The sequence below is a fragment of the Schistocerca americana genome, chromosome 4, assembly GCF_021461395.2.
Source record: "Schistocerca americana isolate TAMUIC-IGC-003095 chromosome 4, iqSchAmer2.1, whole genome shotgun sequence".
Lineage (NCBI taxonomy): Eukaryota > Metazoa > Arthropoda > Insecta > Orthoptera > Acrididae > Schistocerca > Schistocerca americana.
In genome coordinates, this window is record NC_060122.1 from 719,018,788 (window position 1) to 719,041,499 (window position 22,712).

General features: G+C 39.5%; 1 protein-coding gene across 1 annotated transcript in view; it reads right to left on the minus strand.

Moving 5' to 3' along the window:
* Positions 1–22,005, minus strand: part of LOC124612950 (zinc finger and SCAN domain-containing protein 2-like) — a 187,004-nt gene extending 164,999 nt beyond the window's left edge. Inside the window, exons 1-2 of the mRNA XM_047141466.1 lie at positions 21,676–22,005; positions 10,087–10,989 (exon numbers count right to left, since the gene is read on the minus strand). Of these exons, the coding sequence (XP_046997422.1) occupies positions 10,087–10,989; positions 21,676–21,840 (1,068 nt within the window). The 5' untranslated portion in view covers positions 21,841–22,005. The remainder of the gene's footprint in view (positions 1–10,086; positions 10,990–21,675) is intronic.
* Positions 22,006–22,712: the final 707 nt, after the last annotated feature.

Here is a 22,712-nt window from a genome sequence, read left to right on the forward strand (position 1 = left end):
ATACTACATTCATGGATGATAATTTATAGGTACAGACTCCATGTAACAAGTTAGTTATGAATACAAATCGAGAGTACTTTAGTTATGTAGCTGACCATGTAACAAGTTAGTTATGACTAGTAATCGACAGTACTTTAGATATCTAGGTGACCACGCCAAAGTAACACTGACAGGCACCAAGTTTTTGATAATAACCTTCAGTTACATGCAAACTTGGTCTTCTTATTGCAGTTTGGAGTAAACTGTGAGCATATGGGCTCTGATTTTAAGTCCTCTGAGGTCAAGTTTGCTACAAGAGCTACATCTAACATAGAGATATTCACGTTAGAAGTCCACAGAATTAGGCAGGTACATAGGTCAGAGACATTTGTTTTGGATAAACAACAATTTAGTTACTGAACAAAGGTACAGAAAAAATGTACATGAGATCTGCAGTACAGTATTATACGTAAACATCTGATTCAGAAATAAGATTTCTGTTGAATTTTGGACAAATAGAAGGGTCATACAATAAATGACTTGAAGAATTATATTTCAAAACTTCTAATAAGATAGCTACTGTTTACTCAGAGTCTACAGAATTCTGCAAGGTTGAAATGACAGCTCACAGAACCTTAAGAAACTGAAGTAACTTAAAAAAAAAATCCTAGTCACTACATAGAGGAAGCACTGAGTGGCACAGTGAAAGTAGATTGCTAGGTATTATAGCACCGAGTGGCACAGTGAAAGTAGATTGCTAGGTATTATACGTCTTTGAGATGTAGAAAACTACATATTCTATTTGGGTATGGCCACTAACAATCCTTTGACCATATGAATGGCCCCCACCAAAATGTGGCCAAGAGACAGATGGACCATCCATTTGCCAAACAAGCTGCCCAACACAGTGTGCTTGACTTCAATGAATGCTTCACAGACTGTGCTGTGTGTATTGTTCCCAACCATAAAGCTTTCCTGAACTGTATAGGTGCGAACCCACCCCGTAACATACTCTTCATTCCTCTAAGCCCCCTGGCCTCAACCTTTGCTAATCTCTAGACCCACCTGCCTTCAGTCTCGTCCTGCTTCCCCTCCTGCCTCACACACATTTGCTACCTTCCCCATCCCCTGATGCACCTGCACAATCCTTTCACTTTCTCTGCTTCTCTCCCTTCCCCTCCCCCTGAACACGGCCAACTGATGTTACACCTAGTAGTGCACCATGCTGTTCCCATCACATCCCAGCTCACTCCCACAAACAGAGCTACAGTACCTTTCCTAATACCACCTGGCTATCCCCCTCCCTGCACCATACCACCCTCCAGCACCACCTCAATCCACCCCAGATCACATTGCTGCTCACCACAGTCTGGCCTTGGTGCGTGGAGACAAAAGTGGCTGTGTAAGTGTGTGTGTGTGTGTGTGTGTGTGTGTGTGTGTGTGTGTGTGTGAATCCAAAGGACTCTGTCTGACAACTTACAATATGTACTCAGTTCCTTCACTACGTGGTGAGTAGCAATTACCTATTTCAGATATTCCACTGTCGAAATTTTCACTCTGCAGTGGAGTGTGCACTGATATGAAACTTCCTGGAAGATTAAAACTGTGTACCAAACCACGACACAAACTTGGGATCTTTTTACTCTTTGCAGGCATGTGTTCTACTGACTGAACTATCCAAGCATGACTCATGACTCACAGCTTTACTTCCCTGCACTGTGCCTAAGCTACATCTCTGCAATACCCTTAGGAGTGCTAGAACTGCAATTTTTGCAGAACAACTTCTGTGAAGTTGGTAAGTGAGGAGATGAGGTAAAGGTGAGAGTAATGCTGTGATGACTGGGTTGGGAGTTGTGCCTGGGTGGCTCAGTCGGCAGAGAACTGGCCCGTGAAAGGCAAAGGTCCCGAGTTCAAGTCTCAGTCTGGCACACAGTATTGATCTGCCAGGAATTTTAATAACATTTTCTTCAACTGCCCGATGATGTATTTAGCAACTCTGTCAGATGTACAAAAGGAAAGTACGTGTAACATTGACCACATCTGGAAGCGCATGTGCAGAGGGGCCACTGTTGATATTGGAAAGTGGTTATCTGTACTTCCATATTGGGGAAATATACGGCCACCCAGGACTGTACTCATTCTCAATTGGTAATGTCCAAATTTGCCTCTACTAGTGAACTACGACAACTGTTGCTGTTTATCTGGGCTGATTTGGACTCATGTTACACAGCACACATGGTTTCTGCTTAATACCTTAGCTAAAATACGCAACAACTGCATATCAATTTTCATTTGGAATTTTGGCTATTACTAATTTCCTTCAAGAACTATTATTATTTGATTTTGTGCACTAGTAGTTCAATTTTAAGTTGTTTTTACAGAAGTTTACTCTGTGCAATAAATGTCATTAGCCTTAAAGTGAGGGTTACAACAAATGTCCACACTTACGTATCTAATGTTAGTGTATGATTGGTAATATGGCTAAATACAAAACAATGTCCACAACATGAGAAAAAGAAACCTTATGATAATATCCATACACATCATTAGTGATAAACTTCACATTTCACAAATAACTAGAGATAAAACAATGAAGTGGTAGGAAATAGAATGAACACATTAAACGTGCCACGGGGGTGGCTGGGGGAGGGGGGGGGGTTGGAAAATTTAAAATTTGTTTGGAGGATTCCGAAATCATGCAGTGTATCTATCAAGGGAACTGAATACCAAACCCTCAAGCAACCTACTCATGCACCTCACTGCAGTAATTACAGACACTGAAGAACTTCAAAGATGTGCTGCTGAGACCATAACAGGTCAGCAGGCCTATACTTTACACGAGAATGATAGTCATCGCAGTCATTAGAACAAAGGTGGAAACTGAAGAGAGTCAGAGTATCACTATTAAAAGTAGACTGCGTAACAATTCCTACTACTCCCCCTCCCCCTCTCCCTCTCCCCCCCCCCCCCCCCCCCCTCTCTCTCTCTCTCTCTCTCTCTCTCTCTCTCTCTCTCTCTCTCTCTCTCTCTCTCTCTCTCTGTATGTGTGTGTGTGTGTGTGTGTCTTTCTCTCTGTCCCTCCCTCACCAGTTATATGATGTGGTGATTGGTTACCGTTACTCCTTCCATTACGTGTATTCCACCCACTGACAAAATTTTCTTGTAAGTATATGCCTCTCTTAAAATGGGGACAATATTAGGGGAAAGAAAACTGGCGTTCTACGGATCGGAGCGTGGAATGGCAGATCCCTTAATCGGGCAGGTACGTTAGAAAATTTAAAAAGGGAAATGGATGGGTTAAAGTTAGATATAGTGGGAATTAGTGAAGTTCGGTGGCAGGAGGAACAAGACTTTTGGTCAGGTGAATACAGGGTTATAAATACAAAATCAAATAGGGGTAATGCTGGAGTAGGTTTAATAATGAATAAGAAAATAGGAGTACGGGTAAGCTACTACAAACAGCATAGTGAACGCATTATAGTGGCCAAGATAGACACGAAGCCCATGCCTACTACAGTAGTACAAGTTTATATGCCAACTAGCTCTGCAGATGACGAAGTAATTGAAGAAATGTATGATGAAATAAAAGAAATTATTCAGATAGTGAAGGGAGATGAAAATTTAATAGTCATGGGTGACTGGAATTCGGTAGTAGGAAAAGGGAGAGAAGAAAACGTAGTAGGTGAATATCGATTGGGGCTAAGAAATGAAAGAGGAAGCCGCCTGATAGAATTTTGCACAGAGCACAACTTAATCATAGCTAACACTTGGTTCAAGAATCATAAAAGAAGGTTGTATACATGGAAGAAGCCTGGAGATACTGACAGGTTTCAGATAGATTACATAATGGTAAGACAGAGATTTAGGAACCAGGTTTTAAATTGTAAGACATTTCCAGGGGCAGATGTGGACTCTGATCACAACCTATTGGTTATGAACTGTAGATTAAAACTGAAGAAACTGCAAAAAGGTGGGAATTTAAGGAGATGGGACCTGGATAAACTGAAAGAACCAGAGGTTGTACAGAGTTTCAGGGAGAGCATAAGGGAACAACTGACAGGAATGGGGGAAAGAAATACAGTAGAAGAAGAATGGGTAGCTTTGAGAGATGAAGTAGTGAAGGCAGCAGAGGACCTAGTTGGTTGGTTGGTTGGTTTGGGGAAGACCAGACAAGAGGACCTAGTAGGTAAAAAGATGAGGGCTAGTAGAAATCCTTGGGTAACAGAAGAAATACTGAATTTAGTTGATGAAAGGAGAAAATATAAAAATGCAGTAAACGAAGCAGGCAAAAAGGAATACAAACGTCTCAAAAATGAGATCGACAGGAAGTGCAAAATGGCTAAACAGGGATGGCTAGAGGACAAATGTAAGGATTTAGAGGGTTAACTCACTAGGGGTAAGATAGATACTGCCTACAGGAAAATTAAAGAGACCTTTGGAGAAAAGAGAACCACTTGTATGAATATCAAGAGCTCAGATGGAAACCCAGTTCTAAGCAAAGAAGGGAAAGCAGAAAGGTGGAGGGAGTATATAGAGGGCCTATACAAGGGCAATGTACTTGAGGACAATATTATGGAAATGGAAGAGGATGTAGATGAAGATGAAATGGGAGATACGATACTGCATGAAGAGTTTGACAGAGCACGGAAAAACTTGAGTCGAAACAAGGCCCCGGGAGTAGATAACATTCCATTAGAACTACTGACGGCCTTGGGAGAGCCAGTCCTGACAAAACTCTACCATCTGGTGAGCAAGATCTTGAGACAGGCGAAATACCCTCAGACTTCAATGAAGAATATAATAATTCCGATCCCAAAGAAAGCAGGTGCTGACACATGTGAAAATCACCGAACAATCAGTTTAATAAGTCACGGATGCAAAATACTAACGAATATTCTCTACAGACGAATGGAATAACTGGTAGAAGCTGACCTCGGGGAAGATCAGTTTGGATTCCGTAAAAATATTGGAACACGTGAGGCAACACTGACCCTACGACTTATCTTAGAAGCTAGATTAAGGAAAGGCAAACCTACGTTTATAGCATTTGTAGACTTAGAGAAAGCTTTTGCAATGTTGACTGGAATACTCTCTTTCAAATTCTGAAGTTGGCAATGGTAAAATACAGGAAGCGAAAGGCTATTTACAATTTGTTCAGAAACCAGATGGCAGTTATAAGAGTCAGGGGCATGAAAGGGAAGCAGTGGTTGGGAAGGGAGTGAGACAGGGTTGTAGCCTCTCCCCAATGTTATTCAATCTGTATATCGAGCCAGCAGTGAAGGAAACAAAAGAAAAATTCGGAGTAGGTATTAAAATCCATGGAGAAGAAATAAAAACTTTGAGGTTCGCCGATGACATTGTAATTCTGTCGGAGACACCAAAGGGCTTGGAAGAGCAGTTGAACGGAATGGACAGTGTCATGAAAGGAGGGTATAAGATGAACATCAACAAAAGCAAAACGAGGATAATGGAATGTAGTCGAATTAAGTCGGGTGATGCTGAAGGAATTAGATTAGGAAATGAGACACTTAAAGTAGTAAAGGAGTTTTGCTATTTGGGGAGCAAAATAACTGATGATGGTCGAAGTAGAGAGGATATAAAACGTAGACTGGCAATGGCAAGGAAAGCGTTTCAGAAGAAGAGAAATTTGTTAACATTGAGTATTGATTTAAGTGTCAGGAAGTCGTTTCTGAAAGTATTTGTATGGAGCGTAGCCATGTATGGAAGTGAAACATGGACGATAACTAGTTTGGACAAGAAGAGAATAGAAGCTTTCGAAATGTGGTGCTACAGAAGAATGCTGAAGATTAGATGGGTAGATCATATAACTAATGAGGAGGTATTGAATAGGATTGGGGAGAAGAGAAGTTTGTGGCACAACTTAACTAGAAGAAGGGATCGGTTGGTAGGACATGTTCTGAGGCATCAAGGGATCACCAATTTAGCATTGGAGGGCAGCGTGAAGGGTAAAAATCGTAGAGGGAGACCAAGAGATGAATACACTAAACAGATTCAGAAGGATGTAGGTTGCAGTAGGTACTGGGAGATGAAGAAGCTTGCACAGGATAGAGTAGCATGGAGAGCTGCATCAAACCAGTCTCAGTACTGAAGACCACAACAACAACAACATAACAGGCACAAAGTTATGCCCTATGGTTTGAAATGACCTCTGTCAGCTAATATGTGAAATACCACAAAGCATGAAGGATAACAGCTTGAAAGTAAAACTTCAAAATACAGTATCTGTTAAGAAAGACTTACAGTTTTCTGTGTACATTATTAACTGAGAGGGAATTGTGCCAGATTCAGCAAAGTAATATGCCACAGAAAACTTGATGCCACCCAAGAGAAAGAAATAATTAAATGCCATACTTGGCTTCTATGGGGTTTGTCCTTGATCAACAATTTAGCATTACTACTTTTAATAATAAACCAATATGAATTTATATGAGGTCTAGGTTCAGTTGAAAAGTGACAGTGAAACCAATAAATGTGAATGTGAAAACTGGGTTCTGATAGCTATACAGGGTTTGTCAACACTTTACAAAGTAAAACTTAATTTTCCCACAACTGGAAGAATCATCTGATTATTATAACATCTGGTACTGAAAATCAGTCACTAATTTGTCATCTTAAGAACAAAACGAAGGCCCATAATTTAAACTAACAAACAGTTACTTCCATAAGAAGGTTGAAGAGAATTCAGACTTACAAAAAAATCTATAAAAGTGAAATCTTCATAAAAGCTAAAGAAACTGAGGAACATTTCCATCTGTGCCTTAAACACAAATCTGTAAATCTATGGCTATATTTCAAGTAATTAATTGCATTTCCTAATTTTTCTCAATTGTTTCCATCCTGGATTTTTTGTTAAATTTTTCTGATTCAAGAGAGTTTTGTTTTTATGTGTCACAACATTCTTTTCATACTTTTCTTATCCTTTATTCCCGAAACCAAAGTAACTTTTCTCTGAAACAGTCAAAACACTTGAGTATCCTCTAAGCAATAACACACTGACATAATGGGATTTAACATGATACACTACACAGAATCTGAAAACAGATATGTATCTGTCTCCCACATTCTCATTAAATCAAATAATGGAAAATCGATGATGGAGTCATGACAATACTACGAAAAAGAAAGATTGCTACTCACCATATAGAGGAAATGTTGAGTCACAGAAACACACAACAAAACGGCTGTATACATATTGAGCTTTCAGCCAAAAGGCCTTTTTCTAAAGTAGACAATGCACACACATTCATACCAGCACAACTCACGCATACATGACCACCGAATATGGCCACTGTGGTCGGCTGGGGTGGGGAGGAGGAGGGATAGCAAAGTAAGGCGTGGGGGAAGGTAAAGTGCGGCTTTTGGGAGTATGCAAGGACATGGGGTGACAGGTGCAGTTGGGAGGTTTGAGGGGAGGAACAGATATTTTGTTGGTTGTCATGCCCCTGTACAACACAGCACAGAGGTTGCAGCTTAGTTGTGTAGACATGACTCCTTCACAGGCAGCCCTGCCTTTGATGGGATAGATGATCCTTGTGACCAGACTGGAATAGGTGGAAGTGGGAGGATGTATGGAACAGGTCTTGCATCTAGGTCTACTGCAGGGATGTTAGCCATGAGGCAAGGGATTGGCAGAAGGCATGGAATAGGGGTGGATGAGGATATTGTGTAGGTTTGTTGAGTAGTGGAATACCACTATGGGAGAAATGGGGAGAATAGTGCATAGGATATTCCTCATTTCACAGCACAATAAAAAGTTGTTGAGACACTGGCGGAGAACATGATTCAATTGTTCCAGTCCTGGGTGGTACTGAGTCACGAGGGGAGTGTTCCTTTGTGACCAGACAGCGGTACTCTGGGAAGCGGGACCTCAATGTAGAGATAATGCACAGGAGATCTGTTTCTGTACAAAGTTGGGAGGGTAATATCGGTCTGTGAAGGCCTTAGCGAGACCCTTGGTGTATCTGGAGAGGGAAAGCTTGTCACTACAGAGGCAGCGGCCATGGGTGGCTAAGCTGTATGAAAGGGATTTCTTGGTGCGGAATGGGTGGTAGTTGTTGAAGTGGAGGGATTGCTGGTGGTTGGCATGTTTGATATGGATGGGGATACCTATATAGCAGAGGTCATCATCGAGGAAGGTGGTTTGTTGGGTTGAGGATGGCCAAGAGAAGCGAATGAGTAAGATGAGGTTCTAAAAGAATATAGACAGGGGTTCTCACCCTTGGTCCAGATCATGATGTCATCAATAAATCTGGACCAGGTGAGGGGTTTGTGATTCAGGCTGGTTAGGAAGAATGCCTCTAGATGGTCCATGAATAGGTTGGCATAGGATGGTACCATGTGGGTGCTCATTGCTGTCCTGTGGATTTGTTTGTAAGCAATGCCTTCTAAGATGATGCAATTGTGGGTGACGATACAACTGGTCACAGTGACCAAGAAGATGTTTGTAGGTCAGGAATCAGGCGGGTGTTGGGAAAAGTAGTGTTCAATAGTGGCAAGGTCATGGGCATCAGGGATGCTAGTGTAGAGGAAGGAGGCATCAATAGTGATGAGCAGGGCACTGTGTGGTAAAGGAACAGGAACTGTGGAGATTTGTGGAGGAAATGGTTTGTGTTTTCTATACTGGAGGGTAGGTTATGGGTAATAGGCTGAAGGTGTTGGTCCACAAGAGGAAAGATTATCTCAGTGGGGACACACTAACTGGCCACAAAGGGGCATTCTATGTGGTTTGGTTTATGGACTTTAGGAAGAATATAGGAGGTAGGAGTGTGGGGAGTGGTGGGGAGAGGAAAGAGATAGACTCAGTGAAGAGGTTCTGGGATGGGCTTATGGGTTAGAGGAGAGACTGGAGACCCTGTTGGATTTCTGGAATAGGGTCACTGTGGTAGGGATTGTAGGTGGATGCATCTGATAACTGGTGGAGTCCTTCCACCGAGTAATCCCTGAGGTTCAAAACCACAGTGGAGAAGCCTTTGTCTGCAGGTAGGATTTTAACGTCAGGATCTTTTTTAGGTGGTAGATTGTGGTTCTTTCTGTGGGCACAAGGGTATGTCCCATGTTGAGGGATTTGGTAAATGATAGTAAGGCAAGGTCTGAGATTCTGGAATGATAACAGGGAGTGATTTAGGGGCAGTGGGGTGGCTCAGGGTTGGATGGAGAAGCGAACTGAGTCAGGCAGACCTCAACATTGGCTCTGGGTTGAGTCCAATTGGTAGGTTTGGTGGTGAAAAGGTGTTACCACAGTAGGGACTGGGAGACAGAGAAAATGTCTTTAACAAGTCTAGCATGACTGAATTTGGGAGTGGGGCAGGACTTGTTAAAGGCATTCTCTCTTTCTCCCAGTCCCTACAGTGAAAACACTTTGGCCACCAAACCTACCAATCAGACTCAAGCCAAAGCCAATGTTGAACTCTGCCTGACTCAGCTCACTTCTCCATCCAACCCTGAGCCACCCCACTACCTGTTAACATTCCAGAATTTCTTGACCTCAAACCTTGTCTCACCATCATTCTTCAAATTGCTTAACACTGCTAACCTTACATCTGCAAGAATCACTATCCGTCACCTCAAAACAGTTCCCAACCTTACAATCCTACCTACCAACAAAGACTCCACCAATGTGGTTTTGAACAGCAGAGATTAAGTGGTAGAAGGACTCCACCAGCTGTCATCAGATGCATCCACCTAAAAACCCAGCCACAATGACCTCATTTCAGAACCAGCCTCTCCTCAAATCCTTAGGCCTAAGACTATAGTACCTCTTAAGCTCCAATGCATTACATACAAGTGAGGCTTGTCTCTAATAATGCTTATCTTGCAATTGTCAATTTAGGTATGAAAACTCACAGAAAAATTATGGTTCACAATATGATGCAGCGTATATCCATTCTGTAAATTATCAGAAACCTGCATTCTATAATTTTAAAAATCAATCATGTTATTATGTGCATTATATCTGGATAACTGTTACACCAGAAAAGAATAGAAACTAAACATTAAGCAAAAATAAAATAAAATAATTACAAAGAATAAAGCCTATAAGGTACATTGTGGCAAAACTATGAAGAGAATTGCAGTTTTTAAACCAACCTGAGTACAGATACTTTGTTGCATTGACTGCGGTTGAGATGGAATTTGAAGCTGAGGATCTTGGGCTGGATGCTTCTGTTGCTGATGCAATAATATTTGTTGCTGGTCCTGTCGTTGCTGATTAAGAAGATTCTGACGCTGTTCCTGCAGCTGAGCAGGTTGGTGCAGTTGTGTTTGACAGTGAGTACTAAGGTGGTGATGGGACTGAATTTGCTGTGTCTGTTGCCGCAGCCTTGAGGGTAGTGATGGTGGTGGTGGTGGTGGTGGTGGTGGTTGTTGTGACTGCTGCAGCTGATGGCGATGATGGTGGTGCTGCTGCTGTTGGTGGTGTTGGTTAGGAAATTGCTGCTGATAATGATGCTGCTGCTGCTGCTGCTGTGGATTTGGTGGTGGAGACTCCTGCTGTAGCAAAGTGTGTGGGCCTATTTGTACCTGTGACCTCGTTTGTTGTAGTGATGTCACTGCTGTTACATGTGGTTCACGTGACTCCACAGCACAAGATGGTCGCAAGTGGTTTTGTACTGGTGTTACAGGCTGTACCTGCATTGGTAAAATATGCGCAGAACCTTCGGCTCCGGCTGCAGCTGACGTAACAGAAGCAGATGGCAGTGGCCTTGACACTGACAGAGGTGCCAACAGCAACACCGGTGTTGTCAGTGTGAGTGTGGCAGTAGCGACTGGCGTCACCTGGATGGGAGAGGCAGAGGATGCCGTGCAAGAGGACGTCACCAACGTAGGACAGTCTGCAGTGGGTGGTGCTGTCAATGTTCCTGCAACCTTGGCCAGTACACTTTCCAGGTAGCGTTCTGTGCGTAAACTCCGCTCGCGGAACTCGAACAGTAGATCTAGCTTGTATACACATTCTTCACAGACCATCTTGGGTAATCGATCAGTACTGGCAACCTACAAAACACACATATATTACATTATAGGGATTATTTTAGAATCACTGTAGGCCACAGTCAGTTATAGCACACTCACATACAAAATGTGTAATATTTTCAAAAACAATACAGCTACACAGACTACTGTTAGCTTAAGACATATTTTTTTTTCCTTGCTTGTAACAGGATTAACTACCTTTTTGGAACTGTATCACATCTCTGTATATATAGCTCAATTATGCACTTATTGCATGTATTATTCACTGACAATCAATTTCATTTTACAAAGAGATCAGTCTCAAGAACTTACCAGTAGTATCCATCTCAACCTGTATAGCCCTTCTTACAACAGTTCTCTACATTAAAAGATTTTCCATACCCATAAAAGAATAACATCAATGATTTGACAAACAAACAGTGACATGTACCTTGCTGGAGCATTGGGGCCACAGTGGTTACTGATAGTTTGAAGCAACTTCTAAGAAATGGTCAGATAATTTAAGCAATGCGATGTGAGTTAGTTAGTTACTTACTTGTTCCATTCATTTTCACAGAGAACACTACATGGCAGACACAGTTCAAAGAGGGGCTTATGCAGGAAATAAATTTGTTTTATTATAGATTGTCAATTGCTTAAGTCACACAATCACACATTCTGTCAAGGAACTTCAGATTCCAGAATAACAGGATACTCTTTTGACCACTGGTACTGCACTGACAAGAGACCAGCAGTAGAATAAGAAAAACTTTGTCTCCTCATTTTCAATGGAAAGTATTACGTAAGATCTCATACATTTGCAAATTTAGTCAAATGTATAACACCCTATACTTCGCAGGCAAGAAAACAAATTTTGGGGGTGTATAAGAAATTCTGGTTCTGTTAATCTATCAATAGCAAAAATGGATCACTTGAGAGTTTGCAGATTTCTATTATCTTTATCACCTCATTTCAACAACACTTTATTCTCCTAACTTGGCACTGCACTCAGTACACCCATTATTATTCTCATTTCAATGCTATAGGCATACCTCATAATCTTAGCACAAGTGAAATTTGTGAATTTATTGAGGAACTCTTGGTAGTGAGAAAGCAGTTATCTTGGATGGAGAATCATCAAGATATGTAAAAGTAACTTTAAATGTGCCCCAGAGGAGTGTGTTGGAACCCTTGCAGTTCATGTCATATATTAATCAACTTGTGAACATATTAATAGTAACATCAAACTTATCTCAGGTGATGCAGTTATCTGTAATGAAGTATTGTCTGAAGAAAGCTGAAAAAATATTAAGTAAGATCATGATAAAATTTCAGAATGGTACAAAGACTGACAACTTTCTTTAAATGTTCAGAAATTTAAAATTGTGCACTGCGCAAAAGAAAATAATGTGATATCCTATGAATATAATACAAATTAGTCACAACTAAAATCGGTCAACACATAAGAATACCTCGGTGGCACAGGGGGACACATAGATGCACTGTGTAAAAGATAAACAAACAGATCTTCATCATGCATAAAACAGCTAAGACTGTGGATGATAAAGTCCTCAGATCAATGTATTATGGACTTGTCTTCCCACATTTGTCTTATTCAGCTCATATATGGGGAAGTGCACAAGCTGGCTACTTAAAAAGAACATTCACAATTCAAAAAAGGGCAGTGAGATGCATTGCAAAAATATCACCAAGACAGACCTGTAGGCAAGCTTTTGTACACTATAATATTATGATGGTATATTCACTGTACATATACCAAAGCATAATGGCAGTAAGGTCAAGCGATAAACACCTCCTAAATAAAGATGTACACAAACACAGTACAAGAGGAAATGAAAATTACTGCATGATAAACAGAAATCTAAAACTGTCTACGACTGCCCCTGAAGAAGCAGGCAAAAGGTTTTTATTAAACTCCCTAAAATCATTAAAAAAGAAACAGACCTAAAATGTTTTAAAAATCATCTGAAACTATATCTCACAGAGAAATGTAACAGTTTGAATGAATACTAAGATGGTGTTTAAATATGTTATATCATTACTGAAATGTACCTTTAAAAATTATCATTTCTGTATGTTATTTGGATTTGTGTCTATATATAGTGTGAAACATGTAATACCGTTGTATGCTTATATACTATTTCTGTTTAATTATTTGTTTCATTTATATATAATGAAATCAAGTTTGATGTTGATAGCCTATTGTATTACACACCCAACACTCTCAGCTGGATTTTCAGCTGGAGTCCATGGGCAAAGAATAAATAAATAAATAATGGGACAGTCACATGGGCTAAAATATAGGGAAAAAGTGTGGCAATCTCCAGTTCATTAGTAGAACAGCTGGAAAACGCAATCTGTCTATGAAGGAGACTAGTTTATGAAAGACTAGTGTGGTATATCCTAGAATACTGTTCAAGTATGTGGGACACATACCAAATAGAACTAATGGAGGATACTGAAAACATACAACAAGGGGCATCACAGATGGTTGCAGGTTTGTTTGACCAATGGGAGAGCATCAAGGACATGCAGAAAAACTTGAACTGACAAATACTTGAATGTACAAGCAAACTATCCTGAGAAAACCTACTTAGTTTCAAGAACTAAGGTTAAATGGTGAATCTAGGAACTATAACAACTATTTACTACTCCCATGGGTATTGCAAAGACAATATTAGATTATTTAAAGGTATGCACAGAGACATTTATGCTCCATACATAAATGGAACAGAAAAAAAGTGCATATGGATGTACATTCAGATATCTACAGATTTTACTGTAAGTTTTCAAACACTAACACCTTTCTCCTACACAATAACCTGATGTTCACAATTCCCATGACTGTGTTTTGTATATTTAGTAGGAATGTGCCACCATACAATGTGGTGAATGTCAACTAGAAAAAAATGTGCTTGGATGTAAATATTTATTACTAATAGAATAAAATATACGTACTAAATGTACATAGGGTATTATTCACCTTCTCTATTGGCGATCTTTCATGAGCTGAATTTATTAGCCCGCTGACTAGTTCCCCTTGATCTCTGCTTTAACATCATATAGTTCAAAGATGTGTTTCTTAATCTCATGCCTAGCTGCTAGCTACTCCCTTTATCAAAGAGGTTATCACAAATTTTTATTTCAGTCACTTCTTTGATGGTGCTATCCAGGAAACCATTTGTCTCTTTAACAACAGATGCTTCATCGAATGCAGTGTCTGTTTTCCAGAGCATGTTCTGCTACCACTGATTTCTCAGGACACCACAGGCAAAAAGAACCTCTCATGCTCTACATGCACCGTTCAATAATAAGTAAAGCCCGTCCAATGTAGCACTGTCCACATACGAACACTATTTTATATATCTCTGGTGTTCCAAGGCCTATATTATCTATCACAGACCTCATGAGTTGTCAAATCATTGATGGCGGCCTGAAGAAGGAATTGAGTTTATGCTTCTTTAGGAACTAGATAATCTTTCACTTACTGAGCCACAGAATGGCAAAACAACAAGCTTCTTCATGTCCTCCTCAGAGGCCTTCCACGCATGTGCCTTCTGTGAAATGGGTTGCAAAATTTTTTGTTGTAGCTGTTTTCCTTAAAAACTTTTGATAAGAGGCTCAGTTTTAGGCTCTGCAGGAACTGTGTCCAAAGCAATGTCCTCAGAGTACTCTATAAACAAGTTGGCTATAACTGGAGGATGTGTTGTGTTGCACAATGAACATCATCTTGGTGGGCTTTAATGTGGGCAACAGTATTGGTGATGCAAGCGACAAGTTCTTCACATGTACTCATCTTTGTTGCATGCACATTCCCCTTTAACCAGCCCCATAAATAAAGGATAATGGTGTTAGGTCAGGTGACATGGCAGGCCAATTAATGGGTCTGCTACGCCCAACCCACCATTGTAGAGACATGCTATTCAGATAGTGGGATACTTGACTGGTAGAGTGAATTGGTGATTAGCAAGGTGCAGGTACATCTGCCTTCGCTGGTCTAATGTCACGAGTTCTAAAAGTGCAGGTAGGTCTTCTATCAGGCAATGTGTGTATGCTTTGGCTAACATGTAACTTGGCAGGAACACAACCCTATCACTGGGTCATCATACCATACTCAGTGTTCACTGGAAACCTAACTTGGAACCTTGTTTCCCTGGTGTCATGTGGGTTTTCCAACACCCATGTATGAGAACTGCGGGTGTTCATGATACTTTTGCATGTAAATGTAGCCTCATCTGTAAATTAAGTGTATTGCACAATGTTTCTGTGTACAGCCAACAATTCACAAAATTGTCGCCTGCCTACTGAGTCACCTGGAGTCAGATGGATGGGCTGCACAAGGAATGTGTATAAGCCCTCGGAATGTAACATATGCCACACTTTTTCAAGATTTTAAACATGGCTGCAACAGCAACTGTTGAAATTCTTCACGATAAAGGATGACAGCCAAAAACAGTTGCAGTTAATAAATTTTTATCCTGCAACTGTTTTTGGCTGTCATCCTTTATCGTGAATATGCCACACTGATATTTGTGGAATATGGAGCTGACCGCTAATGCACCTTATACTGGGTACAGGTGGTGGGAATCCGCTGTACCGTTGCAATAATATTTTCCCATTCCTCAACTGATTGGACGGCCACATGTTCTGATGTCATGTGTACAGTGGGTACTATTCCAGATTCACAAAATGTTTGAAAAATCCTAGGAAATGCTCTGGCACAGGGGATTCATGGAACAGGAAAATGTCTGTGGCATTCTCTCACAGCCACACAGGCACTGCCATTACAAAACCTGACGTAAAATGGGTATGCTCGCAGCTGTTGCTTCGGTGTGACGTAATGGTGCTGCCACCTGTTGGAGAATCCCCACACTGCTTGTAGGATGAATCGGTCATCTGTTCCACCATTATTCTGTCCACCACAGCATCTACATAGCATTTCAGCAAGTAATATTCACATTTTTCTTTATAATCATTTATGTATGTGTGCAGTCTTCAACCAGCTCCAGTTCCGTAACAATCAAAAATCGGACACACGTTTATAGGACTTTTACAGTTTATTTTCACATGTAGAATCATCTCACAAATTATGAGACATTCCTTCTGAACACCCTGTATAGTACTGTAGTGAGCACTGGTGACACCATAGACAGCAGTAGAAATTACACAACAGCTGCCACTTGACAATGGCCAGAAGCACTAAGCAAAAAGCTCCAATTCACATGGTTGAAAGCTTGAAATAATTTTGTAAGTAGGCCTGTATATCTCCATGAAACCATGAGTTTGTACAGTGAAAAATTGTCTGTTACTGTATTGTTTCTTCCCTGCATACTTGTTAGGAAATTCAAAGTGGAGGAGAAGCAGGAACACAAGTGTATTATTACTATCTTCTCAGTAGTTGCCCATGTAAGTCCATATGTTAAGTCTCCACAAGACAGCTAACTAATATTTACCCTAAAAATTGCACTTAACACTTTTCTACATTTTAGACAGAGAATTATTACTACGAGACTTGCAAAGTGCAGTTCTGTTCCTGCGAGATAACAGGATGTTAAGTCCAACTTGCAAAATTTAAACTTTCTATCATATTCGTAATACCCACACACGGCATCATTTTTGGCTGGAGGGCAGCAAGCCTGCTCAAACCCATGACCAATTTAGGAAGTTTTAAATGGATATGCACCCTTTTTAATACTGCCTAAATCATCCATGGGTTGATGCAATCTGCCACACTTCTTCAAAAAAAAACAGGCAGAGAGAGAGAGTGTGTGTGTGTGTGTGTGTGTGTGTGTGTGTGTGTGTGTGTGTGTGTGTGTGTGTGTCTTCAGCTGAACGTATTACTACAGCTATGTCAAGCATCCCCTGTCAACACACACACACACACACACACACACACACACACACACACACACACAAAAGAGGCTCCATAACATGACATTGCACATAAAATTCAACAAAATCTGCAAAAAGAATGACTAAATTCCACATTACATTAAAGTAAAAGGTTAAAAACAGTTCTGCAGTGGCACAAAAGTAAAAGTTATTTGCAGAACGGTATTGGTTACTAATCACAATTAAGATACTATATTCAAAAAAACAGTACCTAAACATGATACTGTAAGAAACTCATTTAGAACAAGCACACAACATAAGAAACCCCATAGTTCCCATGGCATTGATAGAAAAATCTTAACACAACACATACACAGCAGTGAAATATTTACAAAATGAGAAGAAACAGAAAATAATGAAACTAAGAATAAATAAGACACAAAAATACATTTACATTTGGCATGTGAAACCACAAGAACACTAACACATTTCCACTCATATTTAGTTAACCTGACAGACAGAACTACGAACAAGAAAAAATGCTCTTGGAAAAATGGTTGAAACACTGCACCAACAGCAAGGTAAACAACCAATACACAGAAAATTTGAGAGTAGAAACTGAACACATCCTCACATCTGAGGAACAACATAACAATTGTGAAATACACATAGGACTGATGAAAGAAGTGGTAAAAAAAAGAAATAAAGAGCATAATTTAAAAAATTGGAAAACACATAATAAGAACAACTGAACAGAAGCAGCCACAATGAAAACGTTAAAACAAAAGTTTATAAACAATAACACTGCAAAACAAGATCAGACACTGGAAATGTAACAGTACTTATGGGCAAAGAATAATACATCACAAAAACCAAAGGATACACAAACTCCAACACAATACAAAAACTGAAATCAGATCCAAATACATGATTTCAGGCAAACCTGAAATGAACACTGAAAAACATCAAATTTTTGCTTACTGATAAACAGAAATACTACATAACACAGAAAAACCCACAAGCACCGACACTCCGCAGCCAACCATAAATACATAAGGACAGCATGCCAGTGAGACCCGTTATTAACTTCAGGAAAGCCCCAACGTATTACATAGCCAAACATCTTCCAAAGTTAACCACAAAACACTACAAAACAGAAAACAACAGAACAGTGATAAACAAAGACCTAATAGAACACATCCAAAACATACAGGTACCACACACAGCATCAATGTTTCATTTAACATAGAAAAAAATGTATAGCTCCACCCTTATCACCGAAACAATAGGCATTGTAGAACAAAATCTCACATTCTACAACCACCTCACTACAGAAACAACAAATATGTTGAGACTGTCAACCAAACAAAACTAATTCCAGTTTGAAAGTGAATATTATCTGCAAAATGATAGACTGCCCATGGGATCCCCAATAACAGGAATATTAGCAAGTATTTTTACCAGTAATCTAAAAAAAAATCATATATTTGAAAAGATAACCAGTAATAAAAGATTTAAAATCACATATTGGTACAGATATGTGAATGACATTATTTGTCTGGTACATGAGCCAAACAAAAAAATTGTTGAACTCTACTCCGAAATCAACAAAGCATATCCAAACTTAAAAGTCACAAATGTGAAAGAAAAAGAAAATCAAATAAATTTTCCTGACAGAACAATAATAAAAGAAAATGGCAAACATATATTTAACATCTTCAGAAAACCAACAGCCACAGACACAATTATCCATTCCACACCTAATCATCTCCACAACCAGAAGCTTGCAGCACTATAAAGACATATGTTGCGTAGATTAAACAGCATCCCATCCAACAAAAGAAACTATGAAAAATAAATTAATCAGTCATAAAAAATGACTAGGAACAATGGGTATGACACATATGTAGTACACAGACTCAATCAAAAAATAAAAACACAAATACAAAGCAAACACATTTCCAGAATATCACAAGATGCAAGCTCACAAACACACTCAACACACATACTACATAATGACAACATCACACAGAAAAGAAGCAGGTGGTACACTATGACTTACACACATAAATTAACACACAGAGTGGCAAACATACCTAAGCAACAGGACTTCCAAATAGCATATAAAACTATGCAAACCCTACAGCCAAACTTTAGCCAACCAACAATCGAGAGGGATGAATTCCAGGGATCAGGAATGTACGAACCTGAATATCAAAGTTGTGATGCAATATACACAGGCATAACATGCAGGAATTTTAAAATGTGGTACAAAGAACAAATCAGGTGTTGGAAGTACGAAACAAGCCATTCCACATTTCCAGAGCACTTTAAACACTGTAACCACCCTCCTGCAAACATGGGACAAGATTTTAAAATAACCAGAAAAAACAACAATGACAAATACCTTACATAAATGCAAGAAAACTTCCACATCCAGAAAGCCATTTCTGGAAATAAACACACATTTTCCGTAATATTACAAACAAATGTGTCAGTATTGCAACTATAATCTTAAGTTCAAATTTTGGAAACACGACTTACACCTTTACCTCCGTGAAACAGAATCAATGAAAAATTTTAAGTGCTTTGGAGCAATGATTGTTATTCAGCACTGAAATACCTACTCATGTCAATGCAATGCTCTCAAAAAGTATTATTTTTAGAATAAATGGTTAGACTTCCTGTCTAGCAGTATTACCTAAAGAACAAATCAACAAACATGTTTCACCATAGAGGAAAGCTTACTAACTGTTCAGTTAGTGATGTATCCAACCTGACATTCTTTACGCGTATAAGAAAAGAAATCAGCTAACATGATCCACAACAGAGGACTTACCATCTGCTCATACCAAAAGTGTGCCTTTAAAAAGCTACAGACTAGGGCACAATAATAGAATGGAATTAATTGGCAATCCTTGATTAGCGCAACTTGGATTAAGAGAGATGGAAGTACACAATCAGCTACTTTAGGATTTATAAAAACTGAAATAGTGACATTTGTTAAGTCTGAATGTGTAAAAAGCGAATTCTTAGAGCACTCTGAATTATTCAATATAGTTGGTCATAAGGTAATATTAAATGAGCTACAGGCACTGTGAGTTAGAATGACAGCTTGGTATAAATGGTGTAAATACACAACACAGAAATAAGTCATTGCAATCTTAAAAATGAACAACCATCTATTAGTAGCTCATTGATATGTCCACCCCCAGAATTTTTTTTCTTCTTTCCGTACATCAACCATTTGGTACAATAGTATCGGACATGTCCAAAATACACAAAAATAATAATAGGAATACATATAACACATTAACAAAATAGGAAAGGGTAAGGTGTGGACCTGGCAGGGCTATAGGAGATGCTATTAAACCAGAGGAAAATAAATTTCAGTGCCAATGTGTGCAAGACATGGAGCATCCCAGTAGTTTAACTGCATTACGTGAATGTCTCTTATCAGTTTCTAGAGTTAAGTGAATGGTAACCACTGACTTCTTGGTGTGCCAGACCTAAGTCTGAGGAGCTCAATGCATGTTTGCATAACCTACTGTCATTAGCACAATTCATCATGACATGTTACAACACTCTTTACACATTGAGGTGAAGCAGGTTGGCACTGCAGTACACCACTGTAATTCAACAAGACAAAGCACTGTTCCAGTTTGATGATGTTATTTAAATGTTGTCTTCTGAAGGCAAGTGGGTTGGATGAATCTCCCAGGGTTCAATCAATATACTAAAGGTCCATGGAAGAAAATTAAATAAAATGAAGAAACTTTAATTGTGTGTTTGAAACTTCATTGAACTTGTTATCCCAGATTCAATGCAAAATCTTGTTCATGTAACACAGTAACAACGAAAACAAATATCTGAACTGTGTTTGGCCTACCCTAAAGCTACTATCTAGTGTAGGGAGACCATAACTGCAACACAGCAGTGTCTGTTAAAACATACAAAGTGCTGAAATAATAAATACACTACAAGGTGCCTACAAGTAATCAACATGCAGTAAAACTAATCTTAAGGAAAACAAGCAGCATGAAATCATCTTTTACTAGGATTAACTGTTACATTAAAAATAAATTATATTTTGGGTGTCACATGTTTTTATTTTAAACGAATAATTAACAGACACATTCCACACATACAGTTCCGTCAATGAACATGAATCAGAAGCCAAACTAAATGTCAAAATGTGCATTTTGGGAGAAAAAATAAACCAGATATCACGAACAGAAAAATCTCGCATTCAATGGGTTACCTGAAGGATTGCAGTTCAAAGAGAACCAGGTCTAACAATACTTACTACAACACCATTAACGCAAACTTGTTCATGGTAAAAATTTTTGATTATACAGACACACGAAATCATGCAGGCTATTGGCTTGCATTCTAATACTCAAACGGTGTGTACTGTAGACACGCAGCTAGTCTTGTATGTAAACAATAAACGCCGTATTGTCGTGTGCACGTAAAACAGAGCTTTCGGCACATCACAAGGTATTTGATGGGCTAACGATGAGTACTTTACGTATTCCCAAAACAAAACGAAAAATAGCTGTGAACACGTCTCACAACGAAGCATACCGATTCATGAGCTGTAGATTTTACGCAACAATCCAAATCAGCACAGTGCACATGAAGGAGCGCGATTGTCTAGATATTAAAGAAGCTAGTGCGATGCAATATGCTCAATATGGACAGTAGGTTGCAAATTAATTTCATGCATTCTATTTTAAGGCAACTGATAGGTAAGGTTGCAGGCAGGAGGAATACAAATCTTCACTCTTCCGTTACTCATGAGGCTTAAATTTTAGTTCAGGACGGGCACTTTTGAGGCAATACTGCTGCGAGTAGTGAAAAGTGTCAGCATACCTGCACCGGTAAACATGCTTTTATCTTTTTGAAAATCTGACGGGTATCTCCCTCATCTTCAAAAATTGGTAACCCGACTAGGACATTTGTCTTCGCCGCGCAAAGTCTGCACAGCTCATTGAACTCCTCGGTGCTTAAAGGCACACTTTCAAGAACGGCTGTCATTTTTTTTTGTCGGGGTCCTTGCTATTGCTACAATTAGGAACATTGCGTCTTGTTGAACACGCGCGCCTCTTTCTCTAGGTGCCGGTCTTTTCTCATTGTTCCTCCTACTCAATGCCCTCGATGACATTAAGTCGTCAATACAACAAACATGTCACTTGCGTTAAACCAAAGATGCTTCTTACAGTAAATTAACCAACGATCTCCTTAAGAAAGAGACGTTGTAGCCTTGACTTGTGTCTAGCCCCAGAAGTGCAATTACGGCTCCACGGACCAGAACCCTCAGGGGAAGAGCCGAATGTTGAGAGTTAATTATTTTTCTATGCTTGTTGTTATATTTGGTTTTTATTTGTAGCAATTCTCCCTATTCCATAATAACTAGATCATACCGAACAAAAACTGAACACATATTTTCTCTTAAAAACAACGTAAGAGCCTTGAAAAACAGTAGATACAAAGAATAAATGCAAGCGCTGAGCTCATTGGCCACCTCACTACCGTCTCTGGGCTGCTGTCGACTCTCAACCATCCACATATGACATATCACTGTAAAAACCAATTCACGTTGTACGTCACGTCGCGTACCGTCAAAGCATTCCGCAGTGCATTTCAAGTGGCAGCATCCACAATGGCCGCCCCGTTCCTTCACGTCAAGTCACGGCATCTCATTTCATTTCACTTCATTTTTACTGGTCCTTTTAATCATTTGTTGTACAAAGTATACAGAATTATTTAGGACAAGTCATTGTGATTTACAATACACGTGTTTAAAGCGTATAAGAATATTTACATTGATTTATATTATCACAACCGAAAATTCAGGCTACATACATGATATTTAACACAAGTAATTCAAACGATTTTTTACATTAAAC